Source organism: Podarcis muralis, chromosome 10 (assembly GCF_964188315.1).
Source record: "Podarcis muralis chromosome 10, rPodMur119.hap1.1, whole genome shotgun sequence".
In the NCBI taxonomy this organism is placed as follows: Eukaryota; Metazoa; Chordata; class Lepidosauria; order Squamata; family Lacertidae; genus Podarcis; species Podarcis muralis.
The window spans coordinates 48,503,528-48,521,117 of record NC_135664.1 but is presented as its reverse complement, the minus strand read 5'-3'; the positions used below and the strand labels follow the sequence as shown (position 1 = coordinate 48,521,117).

General features: G+C 44.8%; 1 protein-coding gene across 5 annotated transcripts in view; it reads right to left on the bottom strand.

Annotated features, from left to right (window-relative positions):
- CARD10 (caspase recruitment domain family member 10) overlaps positions 1 to 17,590 on the bottom strand; it is a 49,047-nt gene that overhangs the window by 14,236 nt on the left and 17,221 nt on the right. For all 5 annotated transcript variants that reach the window (XM_028746153.2, XM_028746150.2, XM_028746149.2 and 2 more), the window contains 8 exons: positions 16,243 to 16,398; positions 15,262 to 15,387; positions 14,126 to 14,323; positions 12,976 to 13,122; positions 11,122 to 11,237; positions 9,967 to 10,007; positions 8,561 to 8,681; positions 7,849 to 8,029 (listed from right to left, as the gene is read on the bottom strand). In XM_028746153.2, coding sequence (XP_028601986.2) covers positions 7,849 to 8,029; positions 8,561 to 8,681; positions 9,967 to 10,007; positions 11,122 to 11,237; positions 12,976 to 13,122; positions 14,126 to 14,323; positions 15,262 to 15,387; positions 16,243 to 16,398 — 1,086 coding nt within the window. The remainder of the gene's footprint in view (positions 1 to 7,848; positions 8,030 to 8,560; positions 8,682 to 9,966; positions 10,008 to 11,121; positions 11,238 to 12,975; positions 13,123 to 14,125; positions 14,324 to 15,261; positions 15,388 to 16,242; positions 16,399 to 17,590) is intronic.

Sequence of the window (17,590 nt, the reverse complement as noted above, 5' to 3'; positions counted from 1 at the left end):
TGAAAAGAAGGAAGTTAATTAAGAGCTCAACTCTTTATCGGGAGTCATTAAGGACGCAGGAAACTAAACAAGGCGGAGTAACGTATGTGGGACGCTGGCGGTGAATGGTCTACTCCCTCTCCATTAGGTTTGCCGTTTGCTGCTGCTTGCTGCTATTTACAGCGGGGAGTTAAACTAATTGGCAAAGGAGAAAGGTGGAGGGGAGCAAAGCGACAATATTGAGTTATCCTTTTTGAGTTTCCCAAACCTTCGTTGGATGGTAGAGAGGAGCTCAACTGCATTTCAGTTTGGACTGTGGAAGTTCCGCGTCAGATCTCATTAAGCCAACGCCCGGTCTCCATTACGGAGAGCATTATTTAGCCGCAGTTGATGTGTTTTGGAGGAAGAAGAAGAAGGTGTTTTGGAGGAAGAAAAAGAAATTATTTGGTATTTGGCTCTGTTTTTTCTGTTAGTGACTTTTGAGCCTTCGTTCCTTCCTATCTTGGAAGGGATTGGGGAAACTTTGGAAACGTTGGAAAACTTTCCCTAATTAAAATTTAGAAACTAATTGGATATTAAGTTTGTCACGTGCCGGGGACGGACCCCTGGTGGAAAGGGGTGAAACTACAGTTTGTTTGTTTTTCTTTTTGCCTCTTTCTCTTTTGCTTCCTCTTGCTATTGTGACATTTTTAGACTGATTTGAGAATTTCGGAAATCCTGGGGATCTAGCCCGAGAGTGGGCAAGAAGACCAAGAGAATGCTGATTGCATAGACAAATTCACAAGGAATAGCCCAACTGGGGCAAGAAGAATTAAGAATCATCTATTGGGTCAAATAGGATATTGGAACATTACAACCAAATAATTGACTATTGTATAGATTAAGACTGCTGGGGGGCTCTCGGGATTTTTGGTAAAAATTTTAGGATCCACCGAGGTTGGGGCTCTGTGATGTTTGAAGATTATAATTTAATTTAGAAAAGTGTCCAGAGAAGAATTATAACTCAATCACCCAATTCTAGCTTTCTGTTAACCCCTCCTTTTCTCTTTTTGATTTAGTGGAGGAAAGGGGGATTTCGTACAGGCTACCAATATATTATTATTATTCTATTGAGTTGGGGAAACAAGATATTGTAGTCTAAAATGTCCCATGTGCCAAAAAAAGGGGGGAATGGGGGGACTCCGGCAGAGAGAAAGGGGTCAAAGCAAGAATCGGATTTTAGATCAGAGATATTAAGGATGTTCGCAGATATCAGACAAAGTGAAAAGAATTTGGAAACAAAGATAGAGCAGGTTGAGTTAAAGATCGGGAATGTGGATAAGAAAATAGATGAGACAGTAAACGAACTGAAGGGACAAATTAAAGAAGTATCCAAAAGAACCCATGTGTTAGAGGAAGGAATGAAAAGGACGAAACTGGATTTGAAAGATTTGAAGCGAGAAGAGGACAAAATTAGGGCAGGTTTATTGGAAACTAATAGGGTTCAGGAAGAATTGTGGGATGCCATCTCCATGAACGAACTCCGGCAACGGGAAGTTAACTTAAGGTTAAGGGGGATAGTAGAGAATCAAGGAGAAAACATTAGGCAAAAGGTGGTGGACGAATTAGCACAATGGCTGGAGCTTCAAGTAGAGGAAGTGGCAAATACTGTACAGAATGTTTTCAGAATGAAAGTGAGGACAACTAAACCAAAGAAATATCCAGGGGATTGTCTTATAACATTTAAGGATAGGGATATGAGAAATTTGGTACTTCAAAAAAATAGAGAAAAAAGATTATCTATTGATGGAAGTTATATAATTATATTCAAAGACATTCCAGTCAGATTATTAAAACGGAGAGACCCTTACAAAAGACAGGCACAGATTCTTAAAAAGAATAATATAGAGTTCAGATGGGAGTTCCCGGAAGGGATATCTTTCACTTACAAAAATAAAAGACACAGACTGACCAGCACGGAAGAAATAGGTAAATTTCAAAGGAAATATAAAGAACTATTGACAGAGGGGGAGGAGGAAATTAAAGGTGCAACGGGGGGAGTGGAAGTAAAAGGACAACAGGCTGGGAGACAGTGGAGAAAAGTTGGAGAAGAATTGGATGAGGAAGAGGAAGAAGAGGAGGAGGAGGATAGGGAGGAAGAAGAGGGAAGACTATAAATCAAATAATTAAAAACTGGAAAGAGATATTTTATTAACAAGAAGCAAAATGACACTAAAACTATGGAGTTGGAATATTAACGGACTGAACGATAAAAAAAAACGGAATAAGGTGGAACAGTTTCTAAAGAGGAAAAAGTTAGACGTAATCTGCTTGCAGGAGACACACGTGGCAAGGAGGCATAGGAAGATCTTGATAAACAAAAGACTGGGGAATGAATTTATTTCCTCAGATAAGGATAAGAAAAGGGGGGTGATTATGTATATAAAAAGTAATTTAGAAACTCAACAAATGTTTAAAGATGAAGAAGGGAGAATTTTGGGGGTTCAGATAAATTGGCAAGGTGAAAAAATAATAATTGTTGGGATTTACGCCCCCAATGGAAATAAAACTGAGTTCTATGAAAACTTGGAAGAGAGACTGTTGGAATATGCGGACCAAAAGATAATTTTGATGGGGGATATGAACGGGGTAGTTTCATTAGAAATGGATAGATTAAGGGAGGGTGGAGTAAAAGAAGGGAAACTACCTAAAACATTTTTCGAGTTGGTCAAGAGTTGCAATTTAATAGATATCTGGAGGTTAAGAAACCCACTGGGTAAACAATTTACATTTTATTCTGACCCGAACGAGTCGTTATCAAGAATTGATCAAATCTGGGTTTCAGGTGAACTGGTTCCAAGAACTCTCCAGGTGGAAATTGAACCAAAAGTAATTTCAGACCATAATCCGATTAGACTAGAAATTAAAGGTTTTGTAGAAAAAACATTTAGATGGAGATTAAATGATTATCTATTTGATGATCAAAAATTTACACAGGAAGCCCAGAAAAAGCTGAGTGAATACTTTATGGACAACTGCAATAAGGGGACGAGAATAAGTACAGTGTGGGATGCAGGGAAGGCGGTAATGAGAGGGTTTTGTATTCAACAAAACTCAATAAAAAAAAAGAATAGGGAGAAAACTAAGAACGAAATTTTAAAACAAATTATGGAATACGAACAGAAACTAATTAAGAAACCAAACAACTTAAAAATTAGACAGAGTATAAAGGCCCTGCAAACACAATTTGCAATGATAATTAATAAGGAGATAGAATGGCACATTAAAAATCTAAAACAGAAGAGTTTTGAATTTGCAAATAAATCAGGAAAATGGCTTGCGTGGCAAATTAAGAAGAGGAAAGAACAAAGGATGATATATAAAATTAAAGTAAAAGAAGAAGAAATAATTAGCCCAAAAGGTATAAGAAAAGGATTTCTGGACTTTTATAGTCAACTATATAGAAACAAGGAAAAGAATAATCTGAGGAAAATAGAGAGGTATCTGAAGGAGAAAGAGGTACAAAAGATCTCGGTGGAAGCAAGGGGGAGCTTGAATGCTCCGATTGAGAGTGAAGAGATTAAGGTGGTGATAAACGATTTGAAGAATGGGAAAGCGCCGGGCCCAGATGGTTTCACAGCAAGGTATTATAAAGAGTTAAGACAAACGCTGACGCTTCCGTTAAAAGAAGTAATGAATAAGATATTAAAAGAGAAAGAGCTACCAGAGACCTGGAAGGAAGCATTTATAACCTTTATCCCAAAAGAGGAGGCAGACCCAACACAGGTGAAGAATTATAGACCGATTTCTTTACTGAATGTAGACTACAAAATTTTTACAGGGGTAATGGCTAGGAGATTAAAAAAGGTCTTACAGGAAATCATACATGAGGACCAAGCAGGCTTCCTTCCTGGCAGGCAGATGAGAGATAATATGAGAAAAATAATAAATATTCTAGAACTTCTGTCAGCTAGGAATGAGAAGCGAGCAATGCTAATGTTTGTGGATGCCGAAAAGGCATTTGACAACATAATATGGGACTTCATGTTGAAAAATTTGGAATATATGGAGATGGGGAATGACTTCCTCAATGGTATAAAGGCGATATATAAAGATCAAAGAGCAAAGTTGATAATAAATAATGTAATAACGGAGGAGATTAAAATATCAAAAGGCACAAGACAGGGCTGTCCCCTCTCACCTCTGTTGTTTATAATGGTCTTAGAAACTCTTTTGAACTCAATTAGGAATAATGAAAGAATAAAAGGAGTGAGAGTGGGTAGAAATGAATATAAGATCAAAGCCTTTGCCGATGATGTGGTAATAACGGTGGAAGATCCATTGAGTAATGCAGCGGAAGTGCTAAAAGAAATTGAAGCATTTGGCGAGGTGGCGGGTTTGGTTCTAAATAAGAAGAAAACTAAGATTTTAACCAAAAACATGGATCAAAGAATGATGGAGGTGTTACAACAGGATTTAGGAATAGAAATCGTTAAAAAGGTTAAATATTTGGGAGTGTGGCTAACATCAAAGAACATTGATCTGTTCCAGAATAATTATGTCCCGGTATGGAATAGAATTAAAAAAGATTTAGAAGGATGGAGTAGGTTAAAACTATCCTTCTGGGGCAGAATAGCAATGATTAAGATGTGCGTACTACCGCGGATGTTATTCTTATTTCAGATGATCCCAGTATTAAGAGGTGTTAAAAACTTTAAAGAATGGCAAAGAGCGATATCGAGATATATCTGGCAGGGCAAAAAACCGAGGATTAAACATAAGTTGTTAATAGACACAAAAGAAAGAGGGGGATTTGCCCTGCCAGATATGAAAATATACTACGAGGCATCATGTCTCTGTTGGATAAGAGATTGGGTGAAACTCAAAAATACGAAATTACTGGATCTAGAAGGATTTGATTTAGGATTCGGGTGGCACGCTTACTTATGGCAAGAGAAGAAGAAAGGGCATAAATCATTTGAAAATCATATATTTCGAAAATCGTTAATTGAGGTATGGGACAGATATAAGAATATATTGGAAAGGGGTGTACCACATTGGTTATCTCCATTAGAGGCTATAGGAGTAAAGAAAATTAATATGAGAAGTAATTGGATTACTTATGGAGAGTTGGTGATGAAGGAAGGGGAGAATTGGAAAGTAAAGCCATATGAACAGGTAAAAGAACACGTGTATGATTGGTTGCATTACCATCAGATATCGAATATGTTTAAAAAAGAGCTGAAGGAAAACGGATATAATGAAAGAGAGTCGAAGTTTCAAACAGAGGTGGTTAACAACGATTGTAAAATCATATCCAAGATGTATAAAATGTTACTAGAATGGCATACGATGGATGAGGAAGTGAAGGAGGTAATGATCCATTGGGCGAGAGACCTAGGATACAACATAGAATTGGAAGAGTGGTATAAGATATGGAATGAAAATTTGAGGTACACAGCATGTATTACACTGAAAGAAAATACCATGAAAATGGTATATAGATGGTACCTAACGCCGGTTAAACTGGCAAAGATGTATAAGATCTGTAATAAATGCTGGAGATGCAGAGAGAGAGAGGGTACGTTTATGCATATGTGGTGGGAATGCAAAATAGTGAAGGGGTTTTGGGAAAAAATATATAATGAATTAAAAAAAATGTTAAGGTATAGTTTTGTAAAGAGACCAGAGACCTTTTTACTAGGCATAACTAAAAAGGAGATAAACAGAAAGGACTTTAAGCTCTTTCAATACGCTATAACAGCAGCGAGGATGTTGATAGCTCAACGGTGGAAACAAGAACAAATACCGACTTTGGAAGACTGGAGAACAAAATTAACGGAATATTCGGAACTGGACAAACTAACTGGAAAAATTAGATTTCAAAAAGATCATAAGTTTTTGGAGGATTGGGGAAAATTTAGAGAGTATTTGAAAACTGTATGTGAGGAGAATACAACGCTAGTATGTTTCAAAGAGGCTTTGTGAAAAAAAATGAATATCACAAGAAGATAAATGAGGAATTAATAGATATTGAAGGGTGATAGAGAAATCAAGAAATGTGTAGCTAAGAAAACAATTATGGAAGACTTCAGACGAGTTGAGGGGAGTTCGACAAATTGAATATGTGATTTGAAAATGATGAATGGAAAACCTATGGAAAAATTTTATTTTTTTTCTTTCCCCTTTTTTTTTTTTCTTGTCTTTTTTTTTCTATATCAATAAAAATTATATGGCAAAAAAAAAAGAAAAAACAGGCTGCTGTTGGATTCTTTGATCTTTCTTCAAAGAAGGGGTGCAGGGAATTGGGAGATCCTAAACTGAAGAAGAACTTTCCAGAGCTACTGAAACAGGCTCCAGGCCGCTCTGTTCAGAGGTGGACTTGTGGCCTATGCACATTCACCCCAATGCCCATGTAAATGCTGGGGAACAGCACAACTTCTGGGGAGAATCAGGAATAAAGGAAGCTAGCTGTTGCAGCCTAGAGGAATATCAGCCACTACAGTAGCACATGGACTGACATCAAGAGCAGCAATAGAAGAAAGGGGGGAAACCCTAGGCCTAGCTTGGCCCTTGAGACTCTCCCCAGTCACACCCTCCTTGAGCATTTTTGCCTGGCTGGAATATGTCCGTTAACTCTGCTAATGCCTCTTGCTTGCTTGCCTGGATGGAGGATAGATCAGAGCTGCGTGAAACTAGCCTGTCTAACAAAAGTAAAATCTGCATATATTGCTCCGCCTGCTTTGCCTCTGGCCCCTCCCACCACGAGCACATGGCCCATGGAAGGTTGCGCAGAGGGAAATGCAACCTTTGCACTGAAAAAGGCTCCCCAGCATTGCTAGGGCAGGCGATGGGAGTCGGGCATTTAAGTGGGCACAGGTGTGCAAATCAGATTCAGAAACTAAGAAGGATGCCCAATCTTTTGGTAGTTGGTGAAGCCTGGTGGGTAAAAGACTTAAGAGCTGGGACTCAGGATATCCTAGGTTTGAATCTTGCCTCTACCATGAACTTGTTAGGCAAGCCTCTCTTTCAGATTTCTATCTGCAAAATGGGAACAACAGCAATACTTGACAGCAACTACCCAGCTGTTGCAAGAAGGACAAAGAGGTAATGTATATGAAGTGTTTTGGGAACACTGAATGCCGCCTTGTACCTAGTCAGACCGTCGCTCCACCTGGCTCAGTATTCCCTACACTAAAGATATCGCTGGACTACAATTCCCACAATCCCTGAGCATCACTCTGCTGGCTAGGGCTGATGGGAGCTGGAATCCATTGACACCTGGAGCACCATGCCACAGGCTCCCCACCTGTCAGTGGGGCTTGCACAAACTTTCATTGGTTCTCCAGGGTTTCAGACAGGAATATTTCCCAGTCCTGTCTGAAGATACTGAGAATCGAACCTGGAACTTTTTTCCATGGAAAGCATGTCTCTGTCACCAAGTTACATCCCTCCCTAACCACCTTGATTGCTTGAAAAGGTTAAATTAGATGTGAAGTATAATTAGTATAGTCTTGAAAAGGACCAAGCCCACATCCACATATCAGCACCATCCTCCATGGGAGGGGGGGATTTATGCAAATAAACCACTAATGACCTGGTGCCAGGTTTAGTTACACATGGGTGTAAATGACATCTCCATTGCAGGACTTGTGCAAAAGTATGAGGGGACCCGTGCAAAAGTAACTAGGCAGCCGCTTAATGTCTGAAGTAAGACATTTGCAATAAAGAATTCAGCCACTAGGTGTCATTCTGCATTGTACATCTGACTAACCGAGAGACAAACAAGGGGAGTCACCTTTTGGTTTATTACTGCAGTCCCCCCCATGCCACTTCCTTATAACTCTTCCCACTCCGACATTATCTGCAATTCCAAACACTCATTCATACCTCTAGGAGTCGGCATCCCTCTCTGAGCCCCACGCGCTCCGCTTCTGAGCCTGGCCTCACCCACTGGACATAAATCCCAGTTGTGTTTCCTCCAAGGATGGAGATGTCCCCAGACAGTCCGCTGCTCTGGGGCGCTGGGACATCCATGGGCCCTGTGTGAGGCAGATGCACCACAACAGACCTGCATGGGGAAGGAAGACAGCACGGACTTAGACTCTGGTACCTCTCATTCTGTTTTGCTGAGCAGGATATGCAGCTGGGATGGACCTGTGGCCCTCTAGATGTTGCTTGGACTACAAATCCCATAATCTCTGTCTTACTGGCCATTCTAGCTCATTGGAATTGGGAGTCCAACAACTTTTGGAAGAACCACAGCTTCTGGTTGAGAACAGTATGCTGGACTTGGGCTCTTCATGCGATAGAACTCAGAGCAGGCACTGGTGGAGTAGATGGACCAACAAGTCTATAAAAGGCAGCTTTACATGTTCCTGTCTTCACAACCAGGTGAAGCGGTGGAAGAAGCAGCAATGGTTGAAGGACCCAGTAGCAGGGAGGGGAGATGAGTCCTGGAAACGGATGCCATTCAACTGCGAGCATAGACCTCACAGAGTTCCCCAGCGTGGCTGCCCCACCTAGGATGCCTGCATTCATAGGGCTGCCTCTCCAAACCATCAGGGAGGCAGGAGTGTTTGTTTGAGAAAGGGAAACAGACCTCCTGGAGAAGTCCTGCTTGACAGAGGTTCTAGACAAGCAGATTTCTGACTTTGCCCTGGTGTAGGCACTGCTGGAAGAGGAACGGGATCTGGCAGATGAAGGAGTGTTGATGGCACTTCCTGAGAGAGAGAGAGAGAGAGAGAGAGAGAGAGAGAGAGAGAGAGAGAGAACAACAACAAGTTACCATGGGCAACATGCAAGGATTCATAAGTACATTTCATCTGAAAGGCATTGAAGTCATTGGGCTGGGGAAACCCCAAGCTCCAGAGCCGCATTTAAATGATCCAGCTACATGGGCAGCTGGCCATGTAGGTTAGGATTCACACAACCCCGTCCTCAACAAAGTTATTAGGTCACTTAACACCAGCTCAGTTGCGCAACGGACAGCTGCGGAGAAAAGCAAATCCCAGACAGCTAGAGTAAGGGCAGTGAAAGCTCAGGATAGGGGCTGCATGCCTCCCTCTCCGACCCTCAGGACTCTTCCTAGGCCACACCTCCTTTGCAAGCCACACCCCCTTGGTGGCCCTGTTGCACACCCTCCTTTCGCCTGGCTGGAATGTGTCCCCAAACTGTGGTTATGTATCCAAGCTTGCCTGAATGGAGAACTGGGGGAACCTCTGGCTTTTCTGTGTTGTGAATGTTAACCTACATTCAGTGCTTTGCCTCTGGTCCTGTGCCTCTTTCTTCATGCAGTTCTTGGGCTGAAAAAAGCTCCCCCCACAAACACACACCTGAGCTAGAGTAATCTCAGAAGAGACCTTTCCGTATATAAGTTCTGGAGAGCAGTGTATCAAGCAGAGTGGTAGGCAGGCGAAAGAATGGTCAGCTGTACTCCACCAATACCTAGATTGGATTCTTCCAAATGCCCATAAAAGGAGGCACCAGGGCAAATCCAGGAGTGGATTCCCCGAGTATGTTGGAGTGGACTCTGGGCAAATCTCCCCACTTTCCAAAGCCTCCAACTGCAGAAGCCAGACACTCTTTGCACACGGGCCAATTGCCCCAAGGAGTGGCGTTGGTAGAAAACTCCACAATCTAGCCAAGGCCTGAGATATACAGTGGGACAGGCGTTGGGAGATTTACAGCCTGTCACCAAGAACCGATAACAGCCTGAAGCTGAAGCATTTATCTCTTCCGGTTCCCACTCCTCTGAAACTGAATCAAATTCACTGTCAGACAAAAACCCGCTGTAAATTAAACACACCAGACCGGAATAGCCTCAGAACGATGTGCTGGCGAGACCCTGGAGGTGGATCCCAGGAGCTGGCAGGGGAAGTGTGGGGCAAGGGTGCCCCCTCGTGGGCACACGGGCAAGCAGCTGATTTGGCAGGGGGGAGCCCACAGCTCTCAAGAAGAGAGGCTCTGTAACGCGGGGGGTGGGGGCAGGAGAAGGATTGCCAATACCTGTTAAGTCTTCCAAGCTGCCAAAGGACCCACAGGACCAACTAAAAGCACAAAGGAACCACAGAAGGGATTAATTCAAAAGCATACAAACATCAAAACCATCCCTCCACCTTTCTCCAGTTTTCTCTAGATGTCTTTTGTTGCATTTGGATCGTTCCCTGTCTCCAAACAGCTCAGGGTGGTTTGCACGAGGTTCCTGAACAGTCAGCCGTCCCAAGTACTGGCCTAGGGCAAAACAGGCTTAGCTACATTAGGTGGGACTGCCTGCAGCACCATCAAGCCACTTCCAGGGCTGTTCATTGCAGAGATGCTCATAGATGCAGCCCTAGAGCCAGCTGTTGCATCCCTTCTCATAAATGACAGCTGCTCATCCATCCTCCGGCACACAGACATCATCTGGTCCTACCCAAAAAGATGCCCCACTTTCTCTGGAGAGGGCATATTCAATTCACCCCACCTTTCCTCCCTTGCAGTCAGTCATTTATCCCTGCGATCTACTGTAACGGTGCACCCGTATCTCTACCTAGCTGCAATGAAAACCTCTTAGGTCTTCCACATTTGCTGCCTGCCACCCCCTTGCACCCTACAGCATGCACAGACCACAAGGTCTCAGGTCCTGCCCTTTTTCTTTCTACCTGCCTGTCAGTTCCTGTCCCACGTAGACATGGGGAGGGGAAAGTTTGAAAGGGAATCTTCTCCTGCTGAAAGAAGGCTAGCTGCATTTGGAGTCAGATCCACCCCTTTTCAAGCTGCACTCAACTCAAAATGGGGTTTGTCCCTCTCCCCCCCCTTCATTGCCTCCTTGCTCTCCATACCAGCCCCACCTTTAAAAAAAGCTTTATGTCCAGGAACCAGGACAGTGGGAGAGCAGAAAAGGGATAAGAGTCTGGGATCCGTGATGGGAAACTATGAAAAGAGCATCATCACATCCAATGAAAAGCCCTATATGGCTGCTCTCCTGCCCTCCTACACAGATTCTACCTCCCTCCTTCTCCCCCACCCCCTTAGGAAGCTGGAGACTTGGAGAAGGGGAAGAACTGGGATTTTAAAGCATTCAAGTTCAATGCTTTAAAAAAATCCCTTGAGGCTTTGCCTGAGGCTGAAGACACCAACATGTAAGAGAGAGTCCCATTGCGCTGGGATTCCAAGTGTCACCTCTTGATGGGGGTGGGCCCGTCCTCACGCTGCCGCCGAAGAATGGAGCCAGTGCAGGGGGGGAAGGGGAAGATGGAAAGGCGGTTTATTTCTCTCTCGCGCTCTGGAGTCACTTCCTAAGGAGAGGGGAGAAAAGACCTGAAAGCCAAAACGCCACACACACCACAAACTTCCTTGTCTCACTGTTCATCATCGAGATTAAAACCTAGTAAACTGTAAATCAAGTGTGTGTACAGTCATACCTCGGGTTACTGCCACTTCAGGTTGCGTTTTTTTGGGTTGCGGACTGCCGAAACCCAGAAGTACCAGAAAAGGTTACTTCCAGGTTTCGGTGGTCGCGCATGCACAGAAGCGCCAAATCGCAACCGCGCATGCGCAGACGCGGGTTGCAAACGTGCATCCCGCACGGATCACGTTCACAACCTGAGGATCCACTGTATAAGTTTGTGTATGAGGAGAAAGCCTATTGGGGGGGGGGGGGTTGGATGGGGGTGCATGTTAGAACAGGTAGCATGAAGGGCAGAGTTGCACCACCATTTGGGTTGTGGGTTGAAGAGTCTGAATCATAGAATTGTAGAGCTGGAAGGGACCCCAAGGATCATCTAGTCCAACCCCCTGCAATGCAGGAGTTCTAGCAGGGGCAGGGAACCTCAGGCCCAGGGGCCGAATGCAGCCGTCCAAGCCTTCCTGCCTGGCCCTTGAGACTCTTCTCAGACCATATAAACTTCCCAGCTGCTGCTTCACACTCTCATTTAGTGTTTTTCAGCCTGACTGGAATATGTTCTTGAACTCTGGATAAACAAGGGAGTGTGCAGAAACTAGCCTAGCGTACAAAGGTTACATCCACACCCACTGCTCTGCAAAACAGTGAAACAGCTGCCTAAACTCTTAGGAACAGAGGAAAATTGCCTCATTCCAAGTCAGATCATTGGCCCAGCTAGGACTGCGTTGTCTCCTCAGACTGACCACAGCTCTCTGGGGTCCCAGGGAGGGGTCTTTCCCACCAGGACTTAGGACTGGGCAACATCTGGTTTTCAACATCGTGATATATCACCAGCTACATACCAATATATCACAGTGTCTGAAATGAGGATGGTTAGCTTCATGTTTTCCCCTGCATAGTGATTTTTGCCAGCGCCTGCTCTTGTGATTCGCTGGCCCCTACAGGAGGCGGGGGAGAGCTGAGCTGGCTAAGTTAAAGGGGCTGCAGGAATTGAGAGAAACTTTGGCTAGCTTCACGGTGTTCCGCACATTGTAATTTTTGCATAGCACACATACACATCAAGATTCAAAATATATTGCCAGGTCAAAAATAATGAAACCGATTATCACAATATGGACTTTCAAACAGCTTTTGGATGATGTATTGATATATTGTCCAGCCCTACCAAGATTAAAGGTGAAGGAACCCCTGACCATTATGTTCAGTCGTGGCTGACTCTGGGGTTGCGGCGCTCATCTCGCTTTCTTGGCCGAGGGAGCCAGCGTACAGCTTCCAGGTCATGTGGCCAGCATGACTAAGCCGCTTCTGGCAAACCAGAGCAGCGCACGGAAACACCATTTACCTTCCCACCGGAGCGGTACCTATTTATCTACTTGCAATTTGCACTTTCGAACTGCTAGGTTGGTAGGAGCAGGGACCGAGCAACAGGAGCTCACCCCATCCCGGGGATTCGAACCACCGACCTTCTGATTGGCAAGTCCTAGGCTCTGTGGTTTAACCCACAGCGCCACCCGCATCCCTAGACTACTTGATTCTTTTTAACTGGAGATGCCAGAGATTGAATCTGGGAAACTTCTACATGCAAGGCATGAGTTCTACTACATTCTGGCTTTATCCAACCCCCCTCTTACCCCGTTCTGGCTTATACAGTCATCAGGGAAGACAACGTCCAAGACACCTGGCGTATCGACCACTCCACCCTCCAGCGATGGAGGCTTCTCTACCATGCTCCAAGTGCTGCTTAGGATGGAGCAGAGCGAATGGGAGGAGGAACACATCTGCAGGGTGGAAAAGCAAAAGACGTCTCAGGGGTCAGCTCCTCAACGAGAGAGGTGGTGCTGTTGAAACTTGGCTAGAAGCTGCCCTCTCCAAGCTGCACTTCCTGCAGTGATTCTAGCAGGGGACAGAGGACAGGCCATTAGATAAGGCCACAACACCTCTGACCATGAGCCACTTCAAAGGTTAACTGCACCACAAGACTGCACAACTGAAGTTGACCAACACAAAGGCTGCACTCCTATGCTCATTTACTTAGCAGTAAGCCCTAATGAAAACAATTGGGCTTACTTCTGAGTGAACACACACAGGCTTGTGTGGTTTAAAAATATATGTTCAAAAATATTGTGTGGTTCAAAAATATATGGTTCAAAAATATTACCACAGGTAATGAGGCTCCCTGCAATCACACCATCTTCAATAAAAAGGTAAAGGTACCCCTGCCCATACTCTTGAGCTATTGTTTGTCTATCTTGGGCAGGTGGAGCTGCAAGCAGAGCTATTATGTTACTGAATGGTAGGAAAGCTTCCACTATAGATGTACACGGCACATACTCATGGCCTACTTTATTATGACATGTGCTTCACAACACAGCAGGGTCCCTCCCAGGTTGTGGCATGAAGGTGCATGATTCAGCTACCTTGCTGAAGCAAAGCAGGTGTGGCTCGAGTTAAGGCCTGGATGGGAGACCACCTTGGAAACCCAGGCCTGCCAGATCAAGCTCCATAGAAGAAAAGCAGGAAAGACCCACTTGAATTTGAAGATGGACAGCTGGTAAAACTGCAAGTTTGCAGCTGAGGGCCTAAGTAACAAACCAAGAGCTTGATGAATTCTCGGCTGCTAGTTTACCTTCAGCCCATCCCCTTAACGTGCAAGGAATTCTGTCCTTCCCTCCTAACTTTCTTCCACTCAAGTCTAAGCTGCCGCGCCTTCCCTCCTTCCAAAATATCCACCTTCTCCCCTTCCTTTCTGCCCAAAGGCTTTCTCCTCTTTTCAAAACGCACCTTCTTGCCTAGGCCCCTGGTGCAATGGCATCGCTGCACCTGAGCCTCAAGGGTGCCAATCTTGCCCTCGGCCTCTGTGAGTCTGCCCAGCAGCTCGTCCCTCTCTTCCTCCAAGGCCCGGACACGCCTGCGGTACTGGTCCTTCTCAATGAGGATTTGGGAGTATTGCAGCTGAACGCCATCTCGGCTCTGGATTGCCTGAAACAAAACACATTCCAGGTGGGGGGTGGTTGACATACCTTGGGAAGGTGGGATTGCATGCAGACAGACGCTTTCTTCTGATTTTGTTTTTTGTATACTGTAATGGAGTATACAAATTAAGCAACTCTGCATGCCTCTGTTTATCTTGCACAGCTTATCGGTTCTGCTTTCCATAGCCAAGGGACGGGGTCAATGAGTTACCAGGAACAATAATGTCCCACCCTTGGCTACCACAAGGTCCTCTTCTGCCAACCAGGTGCCATCTGTATGTGTTAGTGTCTTAAGGACTAGAGACCCTGCTTTCTAGAGAAATTTTGGGTTTCCCCAGATGCTGAGCTGTGGAGCTTAGTATCATATCCCACACTTACAGACTACAAATCGCAGACAGGTACGGCAAGGCTCACACTTGGCAGGTAGGGTACAAATCCTCAACTCCCTGCAGCTTCAGGAATGGGGGGGGGGGGCGTCCTCCGCATGACAGCTTCTAATGGGAGCACCTTCTCACTGGACACTGCTGCCCTAAAGATACTGGTGGACTCCCAATTCCCATCAGCCACAACCAGCATGGCCAATAGTTAAGAATGATAGGAGCTGGAGTTCAACAACAGGTGGGCCACAGGTTCTCTCCACTGTGGCCCAATGCAGTGAGGAGCTTTTCAGCCACTGCCTTATATGGTGACATAGGACTAAGGAGACAAGGAAGCCACCAAAAAGGTATCCATCTCGGTTGACCTCCTCTGCTTCCAAATACTTTTCTTAGCATGCTTGCTCTCTTGACTAGGTCCATTCCTTCCATTTTGGCTTCTTGATTCTCATGACTAACTACATCCGTACCACTCGTCCTCACCTAGCAACCCAGAATGACAGTAGAGGGATTCTATCAGGGACCCTTGCTTCTAGCATAAGGGGGAGACTGTCTTAAAGAAGCAGCTCACCTGATCTCTTTCCTTCTCGATCTCCTCTAACTGAGCCAGCACGGTATTCATTCTGTGTTTGTACAGGTCACAGTTCTTCTGCAGAGTTTGGTGCTTCAGCTGGAGATCTTCCTTATCTTGCAGATACTGGAGAGGTGGGATGGGGGAGGTGAGAGAATCCAGAGGGTTACATTTTCAAGGAATATATTTAGGGCTTAAAACTGCTGCAGGTTTAGACCTGCAACCTGTGCAACCAGATCTGTAACACATCAAGTGGAAAAAAAGAAGGATGCATGTGCAAATATTTATTGTCACCTCTTTGCAAGCACACACAGCTCAACATACACCAGCTAATGGGATAGAGAGCCTGGCTTCGTGGTAGTAGCTTTGAACAGGGCCAATGTCAGCAGTCAGCATTGATGGGCAGCTGCCAAGAGCCATACCCGGTGTCAGCACTTTGGTCCTGTTCCTCTTCTTCCTGGCTACCTCTGCTTGTTCACCTTCCCCTCTCCAAGCAAGTGAGCAGCGGCAAGAGCAAAGGAAGGGGCGGTCAGCAGCATCCACTCATCTTGCCCTCTCCTTCCGGGCAGTGAAGCCCAAGAAGGGCCATGGCACAGGGGCAGAAGATCAGCTTTGCATGCAGATGGTCCCAGGTTCAATCTCAAGCATCTCTGGTACAGCTGACGATGAGACCCCTGTCTGAAACCCTGCAGAGCTGCTGCCACTATGGACAACACTGAGCTAGATGATGCTATGGCCTGTCTTGGTATCAGGCAGCTCCTGATGTTTCTGTGAAGCAGATTGGGCTGGGGCCGGAGTGAAGGGGAAGCAAAAGAGCCATAGCGAGGAGGGGACCCACTTAGAGAACGGTGACTCTTGAGAGCAACTTGGTGAAGGGCCCTGCGAAATCTGGCTGAGACATTATTAACAACTGAATGCATTCAGACCACAACTGCATCAAAGCTTCCCCCAAAACAGATGCCCAGGGAAGGGGCAACTGACCTTATCTCTCAGCTCCTCGGCCCACTGCAGCTCATTTTGCACAGAGTCCAGTTTCTGGCACAGTTCCTGCCGGTCTGCTTGCGCTTCCTTCCAGTCGTGCTCCAGAATGTCTAGAAGGATCCTCTCAGAGCCTGGGACTGGACCTTCACCTGCTACCTAAGCGACAGAAACGCACAATCACCTGTCTGGTGGGATGAGCAGAATTAGGGACAGCATGATGGACAGAGAGAGAAACAGCAGTCAACACTTGCAGGGTGGCTGTTTTCAGTATCCCCCACTGGGGAATATATGTCATCTATATATCCTTTTTTTGTTTTATAATTTCCCCCACCACAAACTGCAGGCGCCTCTTACAATACAAACTCCACACCATTTTTTATGCAGGATGCTGGCCTAGATCTGGCAGGCTCTTCTTATGTTCTCAATGCTGGGAATTCTAGTTTGGTGACTCCCTATCCACCCCCTCACAGAACTACAACTCCCAAGGTTTCCTGGGGTAAGGAATGATGGGAGGTCTGCAGGGTGGATGTGCCCTAACAGCTGGTTCACATGCTAGCTCTGTTTGCACGTAACATGCCAGTAGGGATATCCAAGATACTGAATGGAAAATATACCCTCCATCTCAAACTAAAGAACCAAACTGTGAATGATTGAAGCTGTAATGTCAAAATGTCATAACTAAGCAATGCTTTACGGTTCATTAGGAACACGGAAAGATGGGGTCACGTCTTCCAAGATAAGAACCTTATAATTTCATGCTTTATGGGCCCTGTTCTTAAACCACTCCAAGTTTAAATTACACAGTTTTAAATGGCAATATCAACATTTTGCTGAGCATGTAATAGATTTATATAACGAACTGATTCTATCCAGATGCTGCCTCCTCACCAATCAATTTATTTTCACATCCCCAAGTTAAATTATGTCCTCTCCTGGTTAAACCTTTCTTCTTTGGGGGCTGGGGGATTGGAAATAATCTCAAACTGAAAATGTGTTTTAAACATTTTTCTCCAGGTTTTGCAAATAAGCTGTGTATCGTGATATAAGGTCGTACAAACAGCATTTAGGGTGGAGAGATAAGAGGTCTGTGATGCAGGATACCTTTTTTTAAACAAAACAGGGGGAAACGGTAAAATAATGTGTTCACATACTATCCGTGGGTTAAGATTTTGTAACCCAGATATCAACAGGCAGCTTTCATCTCCTAAACAGTCACAGCTGTTGAAACCGCCCATTGGTATTCTACCTACATCTCTAAGCCAACACTAGACGCCTTTCTTTTAAATAGATTTTATTCCTCTTAGTATTTTACCAGCGCTAGAGCCGTGATCTAGCAACAGGGGCACTG